The following is a 24,767-nucleotide window of genomic DNA, read 5'->3' as shown; positions in this document are numbered from 1 at the left end:
CATGTGACTGCAGGAGTTGGAATCGAAACTACCAACCTTTAGATTGAGATATAATATGTCCAGCCACCATGTCTCTAAAGACATTCAATGATGTGTCCTGTGTCATATGTTTTGATAACATAGAAACAAGGCAGGGCCCACGAGAGCAGGACAGACTCGCAGCAGTTTGATGTTCTGTTTTACAAATAATGTCCTTCTAAATGCTTTAAACTGAGTTTATGCTTGAAACATACTTTATCTAAAGGGATATTTAGGTAGTCAACAAAGAAACATAAAGTACCTGACACATAAACCTAGGAAACATCAGTTTCTGGAGGTTTAAATTGCTGGTCTCAAATTGACCCCAAGGATAAAATATGTTAGTAAATTTTAGGGTAACAGGAGGGTTAAAGAAAAGGATCAGTTGCATATAAATTCATGTGCAAGAAGAACAGTTTTAGTGACAAAGAGAAGTGAATTCATTGTTAAGTGTGTCACAAAAACAGCTGTAGAATTCATGAATGGTTAACAATGTTTAAACGGTATAAGTTCTAATGATAGTCATTTTAAAGAGATGAAAACACTTTGAAACGGGGTAAAAACTCTTTAAATGTGGAAATAGCTTCATGTTGTTATGTTGTTTATCTGTGATCTACCTGTTGAGTCTCTCACAGGTGATGCTTGTGATTGATTAGCCATGCCTGCCATGACCTGAAGGGGGAGCTCCCGACCACAGTGCGTCATTCTGGATGAAAATGGCAGAGAGGAGGTATGGTGTCCGTGCATACTAATCTTATTCCTAAATTGGACGTTTTGAAAGTCTATTTTTACTTCTTATGAAACAGTTTGAAGCTAATTAAGGTCTGTTCAGTCTGCCGCTGCCATGACGCCACACGAGGTCAGTGTTAAGCGACTTGGAGCGTGTGCACATGGCTTGTGTTGACCCAAGAAAGACAGAGTAAGAGAATGTTTATTTGTGTACTGATGCATCTGTGTGTTTACCCCTAAAAGTAGATTGAAAAAACAAGCACAAAGAGTACAATAACTAGAAGATATAAAAAAAATAATGTGTGTATTTGCAAGATGTTTTTGTTCCTTCACAATGCATTGAGTTTTGATAATTTATCTTTAACTGATTTTAAGATGCATGAGTGTGAAAACATTTCTAACTCAGACACGTTAAAAAATGTTAATAATCATGAAAAGGAATTAATTTTTTCTGGATGAAGCTCCCTGAGAGAAAGTATTGCTTTTTTACTGATATTCCCCTCTTTCAGAGCACAACATGCGAAAGTAATCTTAATAACTTTGAGATCACATTTAGCCAAAGGCAGCACTCAGATCTCAGGTAATTTGGATGGGTGAATATCATACAAAACATAATGAGGGCTGGTTATTGTCTTAAACCTCACAACTGAATTCGACTTTGATTCATTAGGGTACAATTCGATATTGATTTGATTCAATATGAGGCAATATGCTTTGATAGTGATTCATTAATGTGAATAGATGCCAGAAATACCCAGATCACTCTTCACAGTACCTCCTAATATATGTCAAATAATTATGTGTGCATTTTTTTGCTTTGCTTTATAAAAACCTGTCTTCAAAATTAACTTTACTGGTGATTTATTCTTTAAAACAGTAAAGTATAGAATGTGCTAAGGTACACGTGCAGAAAATTGGACACTAAATCCCACTCATTAGAAATGAAATTGGAGTGAGCTACATACGAGTGTGATGCTCTGGAGGTCCACTCATCACAAAAATGTGCCACTCTCTCTGGTGACTTATATCACCGGACAACTACTTCCTACATTTCTGCGTACAGCTTTAGAACATCCACTTTTATCATGTATTTTCATGTTGGTATGACAAAGTCATAATTATTTTTCTATGATTGCAACAAAAATGTAATTGATTTAGGCTGTCGTTTCTCTACAGTTCTTCTTCAGCTTCTCTTTTGTTTATCTGATGTGGTTGTAATCCCTGTGATTTATCATCACCTGAACAGCCCGTCCACCCCGGTTCTGGCTGACAGGTTTTGCAAAGTCAATGGATCAATGGAGCTGCACAATTGTTAACTCGTATTGTCCTGTGTGTGCCAGGTTAACAGGCTCCCAAGCTGATGTGGCTCCTAATGCAGTGGAGGATAGCAAGCCGGCTGTGGCTGTTGCGACAGACTGCTGACGTACAAGAAGGGATGCAACTTTTATCATCCAAGGTAACGTGATCCTGTGGGAATGAAAGCTCTGAGGGTTTGTTTGAATGCAAGTATAATGAGAGTGTTTGTCTAAATCACATGTCAGTGTAGGTACACATGCCCACCAAGTAGTTGGTTTGATGGGAGTGAGTATACATGATAAAAATAGGCATTCATATTACTGCAGTGAAAAAAAGGTGTATCCAACCCATGGCCTTAAAATTCAACTCCTCAAAAGGAGTCCAACACAAGGTTTCAAGATTCTCGATTTTCATGCAGAATTGAAGGCCTTCACTTCGTATCTGGTGAGAAATTAAAATCTGTACAAGTCGTCTTGATCTTTTAAATGAGAACAGAATGCAGTTCTGATTCAATACTTTCCTCTAGCCTAGCGCAGCAGTGGTGTTGGGTGAAGGAGAGGACATGCTGGGTGGCAGCGTGGATGGAACTAAAGGTGATCTAATGCTCTCAGGTAGCAATCAAGAGGTGCAGAGAGCGTTATGCTGGAATGGATGCATGGAAGGGGGCTGGTGGCATGTGCAGGAGCAGAGTTTTCCTTTCTGCATTTCAGCCATCACTTGCCCCCGGGGCGAGGGTACAAAGACTTACTGGGGCTAGTAGAGTCAAGTCATTTCCTCCCTCCACACCAATCCAGCCCTTTGGCATAGCTCGCATCTGACACTGATCCCACATCTGTCAGAGGCTAAAACCTGCCTGGCTTTTGATAGAAAACCACACACTCTTTGGCCTTCTCCTGACTGCAGCACTGGCCATCTGGGCCATGCATAGCTGAGCAACATCAAAGACATGAGCAACCAGTATTTCTATTAAAATCCAAAAAGAGTCAAATTATGAACTGGCGTCATTATGAGTATGCTCTATGAATACTTCATGCGATTGAACAATAATGTAGTTTAAAGTTAATGTAGCAGAAATTAAACATCACAACAGGGAAATTTGAGAGCGCTTGATCCACCGTGTACACAAACTGGAGTGTTACTCCTGTATCAAAGGGCTTCCTCATGTTTTATTATAGGTGTTCACCGTCAGATGTATGCCCCCCTAGTCCCACTTGCAGCCCTCCCCCCACCCATATTTTGCTCCATTTATCAAAAGCTTGAAATAATGTGGCAGGGATTTATTAACTTATTCTGGAGCCAGGCTTCATTTGCACAACAGAGGCCACAATCCTCAATCTGGCATTGATTTCTTTTGATTTATGTGGAACAAGCGGTGTTAGGAGCGTGTGCTCATTGAGCCCTGTGCCCCTCTAGTCTCCTTTGTTTACTGTGACAGTGATATGGACAATGATGAAACAGGGAAGCAAATCAAGTCATCGAGCTGCGCTGTATATCAGCATTTAGAAATGATGTGGCTAGATATTCAGATCGATATGTGTCTATAACTGTATGTAAATGTAAAAATGTGCAATTATTTGTGTTTGAAATGTTTCTTTATTTTATTATTGGCGTCTTCAAACAGGCAAAACACCAATACCTACTGGACGAGACATGATTTCAATGTCAATATTGGTCAACATGATCGTAAATAATATTAAAATTATATATAAATATGAATAAAATATAGAAATATATAACTTGTAGATGTTGTATGTTTAAATGAATAATAACAACAACAAACACAAGTTGAATTGCCTTGTCCTACAGTATAGATTACAAATAAAGGCTCTGTGAGGATATGCTAACATATCAGAGTTAAATGGTTGCATCAACATGCTGACTCACTTAAAATGACAAAGCTATCATGTAAGACCTAAAGTATATTGAGCAGGTTGTTGAAGTGGATTGGAACCCTGGCAGGGTGAGCTTGACTACACACAAAGCAGAAGGGGCTAGTGAGTCTCATCTGCTTACAGCTATTAACATAAAAAATGAGAAAAATGTACTTCAAATATTGATTTCTAATTTGTTTGATTGATTTAAAATTGATTTGATTTCTTTCATTGAAAAAAAGTCGGTTACACTTACAATTTCTGCAGCTTTCTTCTGTTTTCACTGCTGTTTTTTATGCTTACACTAAATCTGTTTTCACACCTATGATCTGTTTGCTTTGTTCTGATCCAGAGGAAAAAACTGTACAATGTTGAGTTTTTTTCCTTGTGGTGTTTTGTGTTCTAGCTGCAATATTGCAAAGCAGGCGGAAAAACACACCATTGCGGGGCTGTCCTTTTGTCATTATTTTAAAGCCTAATTTTCCTGCTGCGTAGGTAAACAAGTGTCACACCTTCTGGCTGCACTTTGCATATTGAGGAGGCGGTGTTTCAGTTTAAAGAGTGAGTCTGTGATAAGGTGACTACATCAGCTGTTGAAATGCGGGAAGGGTCCTCGCGAATGCATCTTGGTTAAAATCTACTCATCAAATACTGTATGTCTCTGATGACAAACTACAGTCAGGCCTCTCTTGTTTTGTTCAGAGTGTGGTTGCTGACTGTGTTCACATGTGTCCAAACTAATGGTAGACTTGAAGTGTGCAAAAAATATTGTTGTCTTTAGGCAAAAGCTAGCACAGATATTTTTCATACTTGTTCAAGTGCTTACAAACATCTATGGTTAGGATTTTCTTAGTTTATCTGCCCACTAAATGGTTCACTGTTGGTGTTTGAAATGTTTACTCTCTTACTGAAAACTTTGAAGTGTATGATTATTTTTTCATTAGATGTTAAAACATAAAAGGAAAACAGCAAATAGTACAATAAAGGGAGGCAGTAATTTGAAGCATGTTTATTTCCATCAGCCACTTAGATGACTAACATTTGAAGTAAAATGAATTAATCTACTGTGAAATAGTGTAGCCAGAGTGTAGTCAGCTAGGAAGCAGACTCTGCTTAAATAAAGGTCCCATCAGTGGCACACACTGTACGGGGGGGGGGGGATTTTTTCATAACCTGGCAATTTTAAAGAGAGTATGATTACGTGTTTTCCATTATGAGAGGTACAGCTGACTTGACTGACAGGCGGAAACTGTAACTGTTGGCTAGGAGGCTCAAAGCCCGCCTCTTTACCTCACACTAAGTTTGGTTGAGTTCAGCATTTCCAAAATGGCTCCCGCCGACAATTGGCTTCAAAACTGTGCTTCAGGAAAAAATGGGTGACATCACAGATACTACATCCATTTTTTATGCAGTCTGTGGTCCAAACCCTCCGAACTTGGGGGTTGTTTCATAACAATGTGTCCCAATGATTCAGCTGTGAAAACGTCCTAAAGTGACCCAACTCCCTCCAAATAACCCAACAAGCTCAACCTGGTGTAGTGGTTGATAAAATAATTCAGTATTTTTCATTGTGGAAAAAAACGAGGAGATCAACTAAGTGAGATGGTTCCAATTTTCCTTTACCCTTTTTTAACATCTTAACCAAAAGTCATGGCAATAATTTCAATATTTTCTAAGCCTTTGCGTGTTCATATTATAAAGATCAAGGGCTAATATCACTGGAAACATCTAACAGTAAATCATATAGCCTAGTTGTACTTGAACTCCAGACTGACTGATCTCAGTAAAAACTGTTTTTATAACACCAGTGAACCGTACAGTTCTTCTTCAGAGCAGGGAATAGTGCTCCCTTTCAAACAGAATTTGAGGGTTTTCCACATTCAGTGAACCATAAAGAAGTCTCTGGCCTTTTAAAAACATTCTTCTCAAGGGTAAAAAGGATTGCAACTCCTGTACTTTTCGCCAAGAACAAATGTGAACACCTAAAGTCAGCAATTTATTCTTATTGTTTCATTTGAAACCCAGTGATGTGAAAAAGAGCCTAAACAATGAAAAGGATGTCGCTGTGCTCGACATATGAATTTCATTAGATACTTGTGGAACCCTGTAATACCTATTGTTTGTTTGCCTTTATTGAATTAAGGATACTAATAAAACATCCATTTGCTATCTAAAACAAACACGCTGTAATAAAAAACGAAAATAATACACCTCTACAAATCTTTCTTTGTATTGCACAGTTAAATACTACTGCTTACTGTAGCTGTGTGCATGAGTGTGTCTGTCAGATTCCTTCCCTTTTTTGTAAACACAGGTTGATAGTGTATGTCTAATAAGCTGGTGAAGTCAAAGGTTGAAGACATATTTCTGTAACTAGAACAATCACTGTTAGTCATTGACGTCTGTTTCTGTTTGTATCTCCTCCTCTCGGTGCCTGAGTGGGCGAGGAGAAGTCGTTCCACCTCATGTGATATGAGGGGTAATCAAACTACGGACCCGCTTGCTTTTCTCCCATCGGGTCAGGAAGGTTTGTCTTACCCTATTGTATTCCTCCTACTCTTCTGTGCTGCAACAGCTACGTCCACACTTCAGAAATCATACCTTAGTTTTAGCTTAAAGTATAATTTATTTCGGCTGTTCACTAGCCATGATTCACTTGGGTTTTCAGTGAGTAGTTTTAACAATCTTATGCAGATTTATTGACTATGCAAAGTGTTAATAGTTATTTATGCTGTCAGATAGTTAATGGTATACGGTCAGCAGGCAGCAGCACACAGATCTGTGGATCAAGGCTATTGAAGTTTGTATTGATTGGAGTCAATGCCTTTGGAGGCAAGCTGTAGGGCCCCATGTTTCTAAAGGCTGTGTGGTTTTTGCCATTGATTGAAATGTGTATACCTCTGTGTGGTGTTACTGTATATTTGGAGGTTGTGGATGTAATAAGTTCAAGAAGGGGAAGGAAAAACACTTCTGCAAAAAATGTTTACTCCACTTCATAATGCAGAAAGGTAGCACCTAATGCTGATTTGAGACATTTTTAATGTGCAGTACATAGCTCAACATCACTCATTTTACTAGGTCTGTAAGATATGATTTTAACATGACATATTGCTGTTTACTCTAAAAAAAAATAAAAAAAGTCAAATACAACATATTGTATTTGTTGTACATGCTACCCAAAACTTACAGGAAGTATACAGAAAGTGTTGTGTAGGCAGTGTGGCATAAGGTCACAGAGGTCAGCAGAGTTAAAAGATTTCCTCCACTTCCACCTCAAGTTTTGCTGAAGGGGACTGGAATCCATCCCAGCATGATTTTGGCAAGAGGCAGGGATGCACACCGGTGCACAGCAAATTTCATATTAATGAAAAGCAAAGTGATAACAGAGGGTCCAAGATGGGAGAACAGGGAGATAATGTGGTGGGGCTGAGTGCTGAATTTGCACGTGCGTTGGAACAACATTGCCACCTCACCAAATGATGCAGTGACGCAGAATTGAAAAAATAATGTAAAATAAATAACTGGATATCAATATTTAATTAAAGCAGCAAAACTGTGTCTGTTTCAGTTTCTACTTTATGTAGTATGTTTTTTTTTAAATTCACATAAGATTGATTAAATGTCCTGAAGAGATTTAAACAACTGAGGTTCCATCCCTGAAATCTGTTAAGAAGGAAACTACAGTTTAAAAATAAATGAACTGATTTGCAGGAGTCGGATCTCTTAAACAATTGGTACAGACTAAAAAAAAGACAATCAGCACCCACATCTCATCACTCGGAGTAATACCACCCAGGTGTATGAAGGCACCACGTTGAATAGTACCTGAGTATTAAGACTTGACATTTGCAACTCCCCCCTTTCACTGCTGCACACATAACAGATAAAAGAAGGTACTAAATTCACTGTGTCTCTCAACATGAAGGCGAACCTAAAAGAGATTGTGTGAACTCTCTGCCACACCTCCCAATTCTATTCCTCCTCCTCCACTATCTTCAAAGAGAGAAGAAAACTACCAAGAACAGGGTTAAGGTCTCAGGAGACTCTCAAAGAATGGGATCCACTGACTACTGCATGTAATATTTCACAATTTAACCTCCTCGGATGATAGTTGAAGGTGGATTAGAGCACATCATTATTAGAAAGATAGTGATTTTTCGATTTAAATGTAAATCAGTGTCTTTTTTTCAATTATTATTGTGCTGCATAACTTAAGATGTCAGAGCAAGAATTGATCTGCGTCAGAGTAAGAAAGGTACGGCTTCAGACCTGAGATAAGTCTTTGAAGAAACGGGCTGAGGATTCACTGACAATATGTACAGATTCAGGTCTCAGGTTTTACTGTGCTTGAATCCTCGTCTGACTCACAGGAGAAACAAGCCTTGAAGAAACTCCATCCATTTGATGGTTGTACAAAAAAATTCTAGTTGCAGCAACAAGCATCATTAAATTAGAGGCATTCAGAGTCGGCCCTAATGATAAAGTATAGTTCTTTAGAACAAGATCAAGTTTAATCAAAAGTTTTGAAGAAGCTCAGCATGAATCATCAAATCTCCAGCAGTAACTCAAAGAGCATATTCACAGCAGTCTTTAACCAATCTGTGTTGTTATCACAAACATGCTTTCCCTATGGCTGTCCATTCCACCACTACAGTGATGAAGCGTTTCAAAGGAGATATAATGATTGTAGATGTTGATTGTATTGCCCATAGCAATGCATCAGCTGTTAAACTTGACATATCAGTCAGAAGTCAGAGTATTAATGGCTGTAAAAGGTCTAAATCAGCATAAACTTGCTGATTATTATTGTTTTCAGCTTTCAATTAAATAATTCAATTTAAATGTTCTGCTGTAGCAATCACCTGCAAACCGAATCATACTCAGATATTAAATCCACAGGCGCCACATTTGTGGCTTCACAGTGAGTACATAAAACCATAAGTACACTTACACCAGAGGCTACCCTGCAGCTCCTTGATTGTCCAGCAGTATCACAAATCAAGCTCATTTGCACACAGATGTAAATAAGCCAGTTGTTATACATATCAGCCAGCCAGACTGCAGCTAGTTTACCACAATTTCACATACCATATGACATTTGGTATATCTTACATAATTGTAACGTAGTCACATCTGACTGAAGCCTTCTTTTAAAACAGACTTTTTATGTAAAAGTCCATAGGAAGCACTTTTAACTTTAACCTTATAGACATGAAAACACAGCAATCTGAACAGCACAGATAGTCAGATGTATCACTGTTTCTGCCCATCCCAGCATGGCGTCACACAGATACATAAAATGATCATGACCAGGGCCCGTATGGACGTCCAGCCATTAGAGATGAAAACGGGCCGTTTGTACTAATGGTGAAAAAAAAATTGATTAGCGGTATGCATGAGCCAGGTTAACGCCCCAACAAAGCATTACATGTAATGGCGGTAGACCCCACCATTACAGGTGCAAACAGCAGGATTACCGCACCTGTTAGGCTATTTAAAGGATGGCGGACATCGTGCTTATGCGTTTCAGTTACAGACGAAATATGCAAAGACAACGGATATTTAGGGATCGAACTAGGGATGACCACAATTAATCGATTATCGATTAATTGATTGTTAAGAAATGACTTGAAACACCCATTTTTGTTATCAATTTTCCGTCACGTGGAACAAACATCACGTGGTCTCATATTACACTCAGCTATCAGGGAGGTGTTTTAAGTTTAAAGCATGTTTGGATGTGATTCAGCTGTTAAAGGTGTTGCGCACAGCGGAGATGCTCAGCTGGGGGCTGCGGCTGCGCATCAGGTCTGCATGTGCGCTTTTTTAAAGAGGATCAATACGCAACTGCTGCCAACAACAACACGGTCACAAAGGTTGACAACTTTAAACAGGACATTTCCCCACCTTTGGATACGAAGGCAACAGACAGGTGGGAAATTCAGGTACGCTATGTTTGCAGACCAGCAACATCAGTGCGGTCTGAGCTTTTCTGCAGCTGGACTGATAGTGACCCGGTTGCGCTCCCGGCTGACACCTGATTGAATACACATGTTTATTTTTCTCAATAAGAACGAGTAGACAGAAAACTGGACACTGTGAGTCTGAAGTACTGTTTTTTTTTGTAGTAGTAGTCTCAGGCTTCACTTTATAAGATTATGTCCGCTTAGAATATTTTTATGAGCCTGATCGTTGATATTCTGCGTGTCAAACATGTGCCTGTATTCAATACCGTCAGTGATATGCATTTTGTTGCTGTAGAAAATACAATTTGGGGGGAAAACAACGTATTTGGCATTGTTTTTGACGTAAGAATAATAATGTTTTTTTTAAATCAATTAGTCGATAATTGATCGTTAACATTTCCACGGAAAATACTTAAAATGTACATCCCTAGATCGAACAAATCCTTTGGAAAAGTATGATCTTTGATGATTGACTTACTAATAATAGCTGTTTGTTCATTCTTTATTCTTCTAAGGTTGAGGTTAGGGTCATAAGAGTATAAAGGGGTAAACACACACAGTTGTACCCAAAATACATACGTTTGAGTTCCACCTGAGACTGAAAGCCAAATTAGACAAATCCACTTGTAATGTATCTGAACATAAACCACCATGAACAGCTTCGCAGACAAAAATATTATTTTTCATTCAAACCAGCATCTCTTTCACACAGGTACTATCATTTATTTCTGCCAGCATGTCATTTAAAACATTTCACATGCCAACACCACAAAGACCGTGGTCATTTCATGTACTTCCATGTGATCATGTTGGCCTGTGTTTGTTGGCTGATGTGGACACACTGGTTTGCGAAACAGTCAACAAGTTTCTTGGAGACTGGTCAAATGCGACTGGAAGTTGGCAGTCGGTCCGTCTGCTTTTTATCTGTTCACTCCAGTCAGCCGGACAAAGACAGCGTGGCAAATGAAGATGAGGGATCACACGCAACCTGATTCTGTCACTCAAAGCAGCTGTTCTATTGTTCCAGGACGGTTCACTCGACGAGCTGCTTCATTGTAGAGCTTTGTTGGAAATAAGTTAACAGTAACATCAATATTTTCTATATTCAACAAGAAACTGATTTGGATTGATTAGATTTAGTAATTGAAAGCAGCTTGTGAAATATTAATTTAAGATAACATCACATGAAAAAGTAGGCCGACTGCACTTCTGCAGGTCCTCTCTAACCTTTGGACCACTCTGAGTGCAGTACGCTTCTTGCCACATTCACCCTTTTACACACAGACCCTCATGCCCAGAAGGTTTTGGCTGCTATGCAAGGTGCCAAGCTGCCCATCAGGATTTATTCTGAGTCATTCACACACCAATGGCTATGCCTTCAGGAGTTATTTGGGGTTTCGTATCTTGTCTTGGGTCACCAGGACATGTAGACTGCAGCAGCTTATCTTCCAAAAACTGGATGACCTTCTCTACCTTTGAGCTCCAGCTGCCCAATTAGTGCAGCGCTTCAGTTTAGGTTGACCCCTCATTCCTCGATCGTTATCTCAGGAGTTAACCTTGTGCTGACTCACGTCAGTGCTACTAGCATGTTCAGCCTAGAAGAGCCTTAAACTACTACACGTCATCCAATGAAATCAAGCATTCTTGACTTATACATCCTCAGAAGACTCAGTGTAGCAGAACTTGCTTCTTAAAACCTCCAGCCTGAACTCCAATGAGCCAGTTGCTGTCACTAATTGTAAATAATACATGACATCATTTTGTCTTGAATTATCTTCTTATTTGCCGAAATGATGTTAATTTCTTGGTTACGATGCAATATTTTAATAAATCTGTAAACAAAGTTTGTTTCTAAAATTGTGCTGAAGCATGGAGACCCCGAGCTAATCGTAGAGTTTTTTTTCTCCCTGTGTCGACATAAATTGCTAGATAATGTCGACAAATCTCTGGTTGTCTGATTACACTGTCATAACGCTGTGCCTACGTAATTTTGTTATCTGGGTCCACAGCGACATCACACTGAAGAGCACTGAATAGAATAGATGAGGGTCCCTGCGAGGGGCCTGGCTATTGAGGAAAGAGCTGAACGAAATTAGAGGGCACATAAAGTGTTTCTGACACTGGTGAATCAGTTTTCCTCAGCAATTACAGCAAGATAGCTTTTATTCCATCTGGGAAAGGGCGAGAGGGGGTGCGGAACTATACAGCTGTCAGCAAATACAAGCAAAATCTACAGCCTACAGTAAATCTTGTGGGTTTTGAGGATATTTTAATGACCTGCCTCGTCCTTTACATGGCTCATGATCTGATTATAAGCAGTGGAGGACAAGAGGCTAATTGAAGTGTCACTCAGTGCTAAAGTGTCTTTCTTTTCCCCTTTTTGTGCCGAGAGAGGAGGATCATCTATTTGAATAAGTCATCAGCTCTTGAAAAATAGAGATGGCCATTGATTATTTCCTAACACTCTTAAAAAAATAATGTACATTAAAGCAGAAGAGGATGAACAATTATGATAAGTGTTGAAGCAAGATGCTGGATAAGAATCTTTGTATTATTACATATCTACATATTTCTACTTTAAACGCTTTAGCCTAAAGTGCTGTTCAAAATGTGATTTATCCGAATGTTCACAAAAGCCTTTGCCTTCAAGGCTAACCTCCCTCACTGCAAACAAAGCACTGGTAAAAGGAGCCTTTAATAGTAGGTTACAATGATTTATTCTGTATTTGCCCTTGTGTCCCTTTATATTCACACAGACAATGAGCTTCCCGAAAGTGGTAACACAGACATTTCAGTGAACTGTGTTGGATTTTGGACCTGTTGAGAATCTCATTAATCAATTATGGTTTCTGATTGTTATTTCTGTGAAGACTGGGACAAAGAAGAAGTATGAAATGTTGTCCTGTACTGTTTTCTCTTTCTCTCTTTCTCTCTTTTTTCCTCCCCCTCTCTCTCACTGACAACGATGAACACCTTCCATCTCAGGTCAGTGTGACACTCACCGGGCCATTAATCAAGACTGCAGCAGAACAGCAGTGTTCAGAGGTTGTCAAAGGAAAACCTAGTCTGACCCACATAAAGCTCTCACTCAACAAAAATAGCCCCATTAACACCCCGAGGATTTGCATGAAGAAAAAGTTACTGATAAAAACCTTAAGCTAGAGTTGCTGCAGTATAATATAGCCAATAACTCTCCGGCAGTACACTCTCTATTTAGTTTGACATTTTTTTAATCCCCTTATTTGACTGTATAGAGATAACCTACAATTTATACACTAACAATAGTATACATACACACTATTCATACATCAGTCCTTTCAATTATACTTGTCTGTGTAAGCGGAGATATATATATATATATGTATATATATATATATATATATACAGCTTATTGTAAAGGTTGTTGCCTGCCTTTCCTCTGTGCTAACTCCTTGTCAGCACAGACTCAGGTGCTCTTGACTTTTGCATATTTTGCTCTGTAACAGTGTTTGGTATGTGGCTCAGTGGTAGAGTTGGTCATCTCTCAATCCAAAGATCAGGGGGTTCGACACCAGGTCCCGCTGTCCACATGCCAAAGTGTCCTTGGGCAAGACACTTAGCCCTGAACAGCCCCCAATTGCTATGTCATGGGTGTGTGAACGGTATTAGTTAATGCTATGGATGTTAACAATCAATCAGCGCTTTTTTTCTCTGCTGCTGGATTGATTATGACCAGGTAACTCTCCTGACTGACACCTGGCCGCAAACACATGCTTATTTTTCTCAATAAGAACGAGTAGACAGAAAACTGAACACCGTGAGTCTGAAATATGTTTCTGTTCAGTTCTCTTGTTGCAGTAAATCCATATGTTGAAGTCTGAGCCTTCACTTTTATGTCTGTTTTATGTCGGTTATTTTTATGAGCCTGCTCCACGCTTTGATATTCAGCATTTAACGTTTTGTACGCTTCAATATGATCCGTAGCATCAGTTAAATACATTGTGTCTTGAGGGAAAATTTGATTTAGGGTAAAAAACAGACTTGGCATTGTTTTTGACATGGAAAGCATCCAAGCTTTTAAAAATGATAAATTGATACTTGATTGTTAACATTTCCATAGATCGATCACAGAAAATACTTTAAATTTACATCCCTAGTTAATACAGAAGGTTACTTTACATAGTAGCCTCAGGGCTAAAGTCCATCAGATCTGTGTCCAGTCCAGTCCAGTCTGTATCTCCGGACCTGATACAGTTCAATTCAAGTCAATGTACTAACTTCCACTGGTTCTGCTCTTTTGCCTTCCAACTGAGACACAAGACTTCTATATTTGCCAGTTGCATGAGCAGGAAGTCGGGCACCAAACAAAATTAAAACATCCGGTTAATTTTCAGAATAAAAGACTGAGTATTATCAACAGATAGTATTTCATTTAACTACGATAACAAACCGTCCTGAGGAGCGGAGCCAGGCCTGGAGTTAACATGTTAGAGGTTTTCAGATGCCAATAAAGATGACATGGATGAACCAGAGGAGGCAGATTGTTGTTGATTCAGTAATCAAAGAAGGAAATTCTTGATCTCATGACTCCAGCTGGTGGGTGTTAAAGGATGAGAGAGCACGGATCTGGAAATCCAGCATTTGTCACCAGTATATGAATATGGTGTGAATGGGTGAATGTGACGTGATGGAAAAAACACCTTGCGTGTTCAGAAGACTGGAGAAAGCTCTGTATAAATAAAGCCCATTTAGTCCATTATTCCGACTTGTTTAAAGCAAGTAAGTTTGCTGCTGTATGAATAGTTGTGCCTTTGTCCTCTCATGTCCAACACTGAGAACTTTTTTCTATTCTGTGAGCAGTGCCAGTGCATACAGACTTCGTACCGTGAATACTGCCTGCTGCTGCAATTGAAAGTGTCCTTGTAAGAAGAATTACTCACATGTTTTCGGAATAATCCAAGTATGTCTGAACGCCATCGGAAAATAAATGTGCAGTCTATGAAACAGCTCCTTTCAAAGCAGATGCACAGTGAAAGAATCCTACCTTTAAAAAAAAAAAAAAAAAAAAAAAAAAAAAAAGGATAATTAATATACACAGCAATGTTGCCAAGTTGTAGAAAAAACTTGCGTGATTAATTTCTTGAAACCAAATGAAAGGTGTATGGATTCAGAGATAGCACCACATTACCCTTCCCTCTCCCCTCTTCCTCTTATATTTAAATCTCTTGGCAGAAAAGCCACACACTGGGAAGCTGTACAAACAAAAGGAAGATTTACTGGAAAAAGAGGTTAAGGTGTAACACAAACACCATCTCTAACAGGATTGTCCACACCTGCCACAGAAACCTTTGGCATCCGTCAAACTGGAGAGAACGCCTTTACTTTGAAAATATGATTTACACAGCCACAGAATCAACAAAGACTTAATCCAAACCAAAAGAGCATTTGAGTTTAAAAGCAAATATACTTTACTGCTATTTAAGGATACTTTGACTACCTCAATAAACAGTGAGGAAATATTTCCATGTTGGTGTTACAGAGTACGAATATTTTCATGAAAGAAAGTTGCATGAAAGTAGATGAGAGCTCATTTGTGCATTATACTGAATGTTCTTATTCTGGAGCCCTGCTGGAATTTAAGACTTTTTTTATACACTTGTCATCTCCAACAGATTCTTGCCACCAATACGGGGGGAGAGGGCGTGAGGTTGCAATCTGCTGCAGTGTGTGAAAATCCATTGTGAGTGCTGAGGAAACTTCTAACTGATGTGCCATGCACGTAAGGCGCAGCTGGTCCTGTGGAGATATCACACATATACAGCCGCAGGAAGGAAAGGTGCTGAGGGTGCTGCAGCAACTTCACACCCCTAGGTGGGTAAGGTTTACAATTTTTTCCCTTTTTTCCCCTTTTTCGTCTGTGGCATTACACTTCACATCTCCTGGTCCCTGTCAACTGCTGTACCTTTTGTTTTAATTATTGGCCACAGCAGGAGCTTTCCAGATGGTTTAATTTTCTTTTGTATAGTGCCCTATTTGTTTGCGGGCCTGTTGAGCAGCCATGGCAGGGAGCTTTGGATCCGATTCAGACAGCCTCAACAGAATGAACAAAACGAAGCTTTCAGGCATCAACAATACTTAAATTAAATGGAATAAGTGGAGAATCTCTACCTTGAGTATAGCTACTGTAATAACTGAATACGCCTAAGTTTCTTAAAAAAATTATTATAATTTTTTACTGTCACATTGCTTCAGTGCAGTACAAAGTCATGGGAAAATAAAATTGTCATGTCACACAGAGAAAGTCATATTACGAAAACAATGAAGAAGATGAGTCATAATATTATTAGATTTGCAGGGTCTAGTGCTCTTTTATTTTTGGTATAAGTTAACAAAGTTGAACGTTCCACCAAGTCTGATTTTAGAGCAGATTTTATGTATTTTTTCCACATAATCTCTAATTGTGTCAATATTTTTTTCATCATCTAACGCATGTTCTATTGTTGTCAACCATAGTTTTATTTTTTTAACTTTGTTGTCTCCATGTCCTTGTCACCTGCTCCAAGGCGGTCACATGTAATTAATTATAAAGATGCATTTCAGGTGCTTATTGTTTCTAATAAGTTGATGCCTAAGAAATGTTCTAAACTTAGAGACTTTATCTCAAAAATGCTAATCATGAGCTCTCAACCTCTTTTCGGTATAATAATAAGACTGGACATGTAAAAACAATGTGTGTGGTTTGCTTTTCTTTCTCTGCATCCTCTCCAGCAATCAGAGCCTTCAAGGAACCTCATTGTTATAAGTATCAGGACTGTCAAAAGTGTGCAAAAAGCTCATAACAAGACTTCATGTTTTATATATTTTTTTCCCCTTAACATGACACTAATACTATGATCATAGTGCAAGAAGCTCTTGATGTTAAAGAAATAGAAATAGAAAAAAAAATGGTACAGTTAGACTATTTGAAATATGTGAAAATGAATAATTAAAGCAGTTATCATATGTCCTCTAATTAGTCTGAATGAATAATGAATGCTTTTAATAAAGTATGCTACAGTAATAAAAGTTTTCACAGAACTAATAACAATGTTCAGCTAAGCTTCAAAGACTTGGGTTTTCAGAACAACAAACTCAAGTCCATCAAATAGTCTATTGACCTGCTTTGGTTATGAGTCAAAGCTCTTTTTTTATGTCTTGTACTCACTGTAGCAAAAGAACCAGGACCTTGGAAGAAACAAAGCAAACAGAGTTACCTTTGTTCCAAAGACGACAGTATACGCACAGATGCAGCACTTGAAAAGATGCAGAGAGAGTGTTCATTGTAGGATGATACGCCAAGGGTTTTTATTTCATTGATGCATCATAGAAGAAAAGTTCTGACCAAAAATAGTATTTATATTATATTATGCAATGCTAGATTCTGTCTGTGATCTCTCTAAGCTTTAACTGGCAGCTAAACAGGAGAGGCATGGCCTCAGGACAGTTGATTTTTAACTGTGACAACATTTTTTGTTTTTTAACTTTTAGTTAGATTTAGATTTAGTCCATCTTTTGTTTTGGGGACTGAAATTATCATAAATTAGAAACCATCATTTATTTAGATGAGGAGGACTACTTGTACATTGGTTACGGAGTTCGTCTGTAGGAGTGATTCATGTGAATGATTGGTTGTTGGGTTAGACAGACGTATCCAGGGTGTGCACACATGCAGTGTTGTTGTGTGAAAGATGTTAATTGGCAACATAAAGAGCAGATAACAACCCCACTAATAACTGTTTAGCCATGACACCCCCTCAGAAGCTTGTGTAAAGGTCAGGAACAAATCGTTCAGTCCGTCAGTAGGTTGTGGGATTGAATTGATTTGTTGTACATAACATATAGATTTTACATCATAACCTGAAGAAACTATTGTTTGATCCTTTTTGCTAACCTATAAAGCTGCCTGTGTTTAGTTCATCCATGGACAACATTTATTTTTTTCTTATGTTTTTCTTTTTAAAGTAAGGAAACGTGTTAAAGTCAGGTACACCACATGTGAAAAGCTGCCTGTGTTGAATACATTTAAATGTTAAAAAAGGCTATTGCTTTTCCTCCAGAGTAATCTATGTGTGGCTGTAAAGGTTTGGCTTTTCTTGGCTCAGGGGCGTCTGGGATGCTCAGACGAGTAGCTCATTCATTGATCTGCATTTTTTAGTTAAGACCACTGGCAAAACACTTAGAGTAGGTTAACTGAATATTATTAGTGTAGGTTGTTAATGGGCTGAATCAGCATGTTTTTCTCTTTTTTTTTTTTCTGCACAGCATCAGCATTTTACTACTTTTTTGAAGAAGAGCTCCATTCCTGTGTTTGTGCTATCCCGACTGAGCGCAACATATTCTCCATGGAGAGATGCTTCCCTTGGAGATTTACCCCAAAGCAATTTTAAAGTCTGACTGCGTTAAAAAAGAGGCCAATTACCAATTTTGCAAGTTAGAGTAAGAACAACTAAAAACATGCTCATTTGAAACCATTCAGAAAATATGTACTGAAGAAAAATGTTAGTCAGATTTTAAGAAAAATACTGAATGGACAAAGAGTTACAACTGTGTGTGCGTGGTGAACAAAATGTGACTGGAATTTTCTTTGTTCTTTCATATTTTCCTCTCAGCGGACACATTCCTTTGTCATACAGAAAGTCCTCGTCAAGTCTGAGGGCAATCCATAGTTCAACACACTGCTTTTATTTATCATGCACCATTTCAATAGGGAAGCAGCATGCAAAGAGCATGTCGATAGTTGATCTGTCGGATGCAAAGCAACATGTGCCCATTTCCCTCTCAAGAAGGGATTCTGGCTTGACTTATGCAAAGCCCTGTGACCTCTGACAAGCTTTCTTGAGTGCATACTGCTGACCATTGCTCTTCACTTATCTTGAGATGGGCACAGCAAACAAATCCATACAGCTGGTTTGCATACCCTGTAAAAACCTCAATTCCACGCTGCAATGAAGATGAAATTTAAATTGGGCAGAGTCAAATGACCCAACTGCCTTGTAGCAGTGGAAACCTGACTGAGTCAGCTAGGGACTCCAGGTAATGAAGGCTGTGTACTGCAGGCTTTGAAAAGAACATTTGCGCAGTTTGCATAGATAAAAGGGATTTATTTTTCTGTTTTTATTTTTTTGTAAAAATGTTAAAACATCATTGTCAACATCAAGCCGGAAATAATAGGTTGCATTTCCCAGATGATATCTTCATTATTAGGTTTTAGTTGAATCATACCCAGAACTCTTACTGAGTAAAAAAAAACAACCGTATCTCCTCACAAATTACTCAGAGAAAACTCTTAATTCAATCCAGCAACCACAAGTAGGTTCTAAAAATGTTTTGAGAAGTCCGTAGCCATGGTTTTATTTGTTGTGCTCTTGAACTTTCTCTTGAACCCTGCAGTTGTCCTCTTTTATTGCTTGCTGCACTGCTAATTTGTCTTCATTTTAAAACATAATCAGGTCTGAAGCTTATAGCTGAAACTCAGCAGAGTGGTATACAAGGAGGGCAAGTGATGCTGTATGCATATCTAACATCAAATAAGCTAGGCATTCAGGAATGAAAGGAGCACAGTGCAGCAAAGAAAAGAGTGATAATACATTATAGAATGCTGAGTTTTAATTGCCCAAGCACAGTCGTATAAAAACTGTGGTAAGGTGGCCGACAATTCATTTTACTAAATGAAATGTAAATGAACTGTATGCCACGAGCATTGTGTTCATCTCAGCAAGGATTTTTGTCTGAAAAAAGGGCTCTGGATGAAAATATGACGTCGTCACTATTCCTGCTTCCTCCCAGGCCTCGCCACACTGTTTAATTCCATTCATTTAGATCCTCTGCTCTGCCACTTTGTAGACTTGATTAGAATGAGAATCTGAGGCATCGGGGCTAGAGATGGAGCATCTCTGGGGAATCATCTGACTGACAAAGATTGAGTGGATGTCCTTCATTGAAAGACAACTGGCTGATTTGCTAATTTCAAAATACAAATTGATGGTAACACACACCTAACAAACACATCCACCCTGGGACACGGACACATCCACAGATAGCAGTGTTTCAGACCTCTCAGTGTCTCAACAGCGGATATGCAGGCCCAAGAGAAATAAACAGATATGTCACTTTCTATTTAGCTCAAAAACAGAGTGGCTGTCCATCATCTTAATGTGTCACTTTTTGAGCATCACAATGCAGCTTCGCATTTCATCTGGTGCAGGAGGAGGCAAAGGATTTCATGGGTGGCATGGAACCGAAAAGGCAAACGGGACAGCTTTGACACTTCAAATGTCGTCTTTTTCTTTTTTCATAGCGGATACGTTGTTACAAAGGTTGCATTATTGTATTAATCTCAATAACTGTTATATGTGTGTTTATTCTTCTCCATTCCAATCATTATTTGTATTATACCTTTTAAAATGATGTGCCATGAAGTAGGGCAGCATACTGTTTAACCGTTGCAACTGTGTTGTCAATCATATGACATGAAACATGTCATGCTGTGACTACTTTCTTTTTTTCATAATTGATCAACAACATAAGTCTGTCTGATATCACTTAAAAGCAACCTCTCACTTGAACAAAGAGACTGCTGTGCCTGTATCTGAGTTTGTATCTGTGTGTCACATGACTGTAAAATGTAAACATGTGTATGATTCTGCTTCCATCATGGATACCCTAGCAAACTCTCGTAGTACGGCAAAAAGAGTGTTGTCTAGGTAGCCAGGGCTACTTTGGTGCTATTTGCGAGAAAGGTTTGAGCATAACATCAATTATAAACACGACAGCACAGATATCCACAACTCTCAGCAGACAGTAAAAATTTCACTGTAATGGCGCCAGTCTGTTAGCACCAGGATCATTAGGTGTTATTTGCTACAAGGCTCATTTAAATAGAAAAGGGCCTGTTTCGCTCTGCATGAATGCTTAAAGGCTTATTTAAATGTATGCAAACACAGGCGCAGACATGCTATTTGGTCTGCAGCACAGTTTGTGGTGCATTAAACTCTTTGCGCATGCTCTGAGAATTAGACAATGCCTTTTTGGCTCATTTGCACAGTTTAACAGGCGCAAAAGCCGTGCAATCTTAAAGTGAATCAGGCCGTCTGTGTGCTAGTTTAGCTTACAGGCAACTAGTTTACACACTTTTCCTTCTGTTCAGCTGCTTATGCTGATTGTCGAGTGAGTATGCATGATACAAATAACTTGTTAATTTAGTTTTAACACATGAAATGTGAGTTATGTTATTATGCTAAGATATAGTTAGACATTACACACATCCAGATTGTCCTCATCAGTTTGATTTGAAATGTGGTCAGATTTAATCAGACAAAGTTAACCTCACAGGTAGTTTCCAACATGAAATGCTCTTCATTGCGTTGGAGTGTAAAGGTGTCATCTGTTTATTTATGGTCATACGTACTACGGGATCGTGTCTATGTTCCCACAGCCCTATGTTTATGTTTAAATATTAAATGTAAGTGCACATTGTTCTTTTGAATAAACAAACTAAACTAAGTAGCACAGAGGCCTCGCATTGACTAGCTTCAGGTCAGATCAGTCCAATGAAGAGCAGCAACTGGACGCAAACCATAGTTTGCAGTGGCTTAAATTGTAGGAACACAAGACTTAATTTTGAAAATGTCCTAGAAATGTGGGAACATAGGGCTGTGGGAACATAGGGATAACCCCCGTACGAACATTGGTCACATTGGTATGTGTAAACAAAGCAATAGCGTCTACATCTGTAGTGCATGTACAGTGTAGCGTTGTAAAAATGCCATGCTGAAGAAGTCCTGGAGTTTTCATTTTATTAGAGGTTGCTATCACAGTGCTGGTGAAACAGATTGAACATGACTTTATAAATCATCATAAATTATTGATAACATCCAGCTAAGTCAATTGCATGTATTAGTCAAGTTTATGAAGTGACGTGTTGCTCCACTCATCTCTCTACTTCTCTGTGTGTGCCAGAGCCAGTGAGGGCTGGACCCAGAGAGGTAAATGCAGGAGGATCTGATTTAAGAGTAGAAAACAGACTCAAAGATACAGATAGCAAAAAGTAGGATTGTATTGTTGACATTTTCAATTGTTTGTCAGAACACAAAGAAATGTCTGATATACATTCCTGTACATTTTCCCATAACAATTGTATGTTGCAGAAAGGAAATCACAAAAGCAGAATTTTCCAGCATTGAGCAACTCTACCGTGAAGCATTTTTCCACTTTGAGCTTCAGATTGATTCTCCGTCTGCTCTTGGTCATTTTCAAGCCTTCGAGTTTCAAAGGTCACTTTGTAACCCAACCTCAGTAATTAAATTAGTCAGGGGCTCCTGTTTAGCTGTGCAGTGCAAGATGTGCTCCTTGAGCTTTGACATGCTCTTGAGGAAGTGCTGAACAAATAGGATTTATGACCATTTCTTACTTGAAGAGAAGCTTCCCTGAATAATCCTGTGTTTTGAAACTTGGACTAACAAGAAAATCAATCCCTTACCCCACGCTACAAAGCTCCAGCACATAGTATGTATTATTATTTGAATAAATATGTGTTGCTTTGTGCAGTTTCATTAAATGATGAGGCCTTGAAGGCTTTGGATGAATTTTAAAGATTTGTTTTTTGTGCCATATCAAGCTATTTTAAAAAAAGAAAACCTAAGTCATAAAATATTGATATGTGCAGGCATGAGTGAGGAAGCCCTGCATATTTTGTTTTGTTCCTCATCAAATTTTCATGCGTTCAGTTGTTTCTTGGATTTGAAGTTGCGAGTTTACAGGTTAGAAAAGTGTTCCTAAGACTGTTGAGGGAAACACCACAGATTTTACACATCAAAGTCTTGTTACAGGTCTCAGAGTACTATTGCATATTGGGGGAAAGTTGTCCAGAACTCCAAAAAAAACAATACATTGGCCAAAATGTAGTCACTAGGGTCAGCATCAGTCCGGCAAGAAAACTTAGAATTGGAATATAGAAATAAACAGAGGTCATGGACTTTGAGAGGAGCGAGTTTACCAGAACTCTGTAGCCTGCTCCATATCTCAGCTTGAGGCAAGATGCTTAGGGCTACATTAGCTCCAATTAGCATTACACTTTCAAATTTCCCACCGAACTGTCTGAGTGGTTTAGTTGCATTGTTGGTAATGTAGGTGTAAACTTTTGATAAAAAGGAAGTATGCATAGAATACAAAGTGTGAGTCTGGTTCTACTGTGAATCTTCAGACTTTTTTCTTTGAAATGCTTATTCATAGTTTAGTGATAATGAAGCAAAGCAGCGCTCATTTTCTTCCTTTGAGTGCAAATATTTTTGCTTTGGATCTATTTTCATATCTTAGATTTTTTACTTGAATATTCATGTCAGCTGAGCATGCCTCAACCTTTTTCATCTTTTATTTTAGCCCTCACTGAAAACAAACCAGAAATGTGATCATCTCCACTTTAAGTGTTGCAATATATTCTTTTTTGTTTATTTGTATGCATAATATCTTCTTAATATTTCTGTCTAAGTTAAGTAAATCAATACATAACAATTTTAACGCAAAAAGATAGACAGAAGGAGTTTAGGTTATGAGTTGCAACTAAGCTACAACCAGCTGTGTTGGAAAATAAAACCAATGAGGGAGCACAAAAAACTGTAGTTCCTTGTGTCTCCACTTAAGGCTGGCAGCAAAAGCAAAGGAATCTCCATTAGACCCCATGTTAAAATTTCCAATTCTACAGCAAAATCAAATTTGATGGAGGATTAAGTCTAGTTTATACTTCTGCATTAAATCTACACGGTAGCCTTTGCCGTAGATCCGCAGGGACCTTTTCCAGTGCAGAAGCCAATGCAGTAGACACACATGCAACTCCTCCCAAATGTAACTACGCATTGGAACAACTTGGACCGCAAGCTATGATTTGTCCACCGGGTGGAATCGTATTTCCTGCAATTACAATATTTTCGTATTCACCATACAAGGACTGTTCCCCCATGATTCTCCTCTGTAATAATTGCTGCATGAGCAAGAGCAACATTTATCTGCTTGAATTTAACATAATATGTTTGGAGTCACCATATATCTCTCTGGACAAGCAAGTAGAAAACGTAGCGGGATGGGAAACAGACGATGTGACCAGCATAGAAATCACACTGCGTACAAGCGTTTTGTCGAAGTAGTGGTACGGATACAGCCACACACAAGTATGTAGGGCTCATGACCGCGTGGGCCAACGTTTGGTCAACATTGGGTCAACGGGGAAGTACACGCCCGGCTCCAGACTTAAACCTACGTTTGCATAATTAGGGGCATGGCTGAGTTAATGGCCAGTTGGACCGTTATAGCTGTTTGTCAGGAGGCTAAACGCCTGCTTCAACTCAGTCTCTTTGCCTTATTTTCGATTGACTGAAAGTTAGGTTGAACCAGCATTACTAATAAGGGCTTCAAAGCTGCTATCCAGGGGGCACTGGTTTTCCTTAGTTTGTAGAGCAGGCGCCCCACATACAGAGGCTGTCACACTGGTCGTAAGATCGATTCCCAGTCCAGGCATCATATGGTCCATGTCATTTCCCCTTCTCTCTCCACACATATCCTGTCTCTAAAGCTGTCCTATCAGAATACAGGCAACAAGTCTATTCAGAACCAAAGGGTGACATCACTGAGACGACTTCCATATTATATATTGTACAGTTAAGGGTAGCAATAAAGCTCACCTTCCAGCAATGAGACCTTCACAGTCACATGGGGGGTAAGACTAGACTATGGTACACCAATTTTCTTCAAGTTAAGCAATACACAGTACTTACATGCTGATGTGGAACGTTTTAGTGAGACAGTTAAGGAAGCAACCTTTATGAATGTTATTAAGCACATATATGAAGTACATAGGCAACTACCACACACCAAAACA

The 24,767-nt window shown here is 38.8% G+C and overlaps 1 protein-coding gene across 13 annotated transcripts in view; it reads left to right on the top strand.

Moving 5' to 3' along the window:
• The first annotated feature begins 721 nt into the window (after positions 1-721).
• Positions 722-24,767, top strand: part of kirrel3b (kirre like nephrin family adhesion molecule 3b) — a 195,460-nt gene continuing 171,414 nt past the window's right edge. For 11 of the 13 annotated variants that reach the window (XM_034701378.1, XM_034701375.1, XM_034701376.1 and 8 more), the window contains exons 1-3: positions 755-937; positions 2,088-2,203; positions 15,532-15,730. In XM_034701378.1, the coding sequence (XP_034557269.1) occupies positions 15,633-15,730 (98 nt within the window). In that variant the 5' untranslated portion in view covers positions 755-937; positions 2,088-2,203; positions 15,532-15,632. Of the gene's footprint in view, positions 938-2,087; positions 2,204-15,531; positions 15,731-24,767 lie in introns of those variants that run through there. The other 2 variants (XM_034701382.1, XM_034701383.1) reach the window with 2 other exon arrangements.

This window comes from Notolabrus celidotus, chromosome 14 (genome assembly GCF_009762535.1).
Source record: "Notolabrus celidotus isolate fNotCel1 chromosome 14, fNotCel1.pri, whole genome shotgun sequence".
NCBI lineage: Eukaryota > Metazoa > Chordata > Actinopteri > Labriformes > Labridae > Notolabrus > Notolabrus celidotus.
The sequence above is the reverse complement of the archived record's forward strand: the minus strand, read 5'-3'. Positions and strand labels throughout refer to the sequence as shown.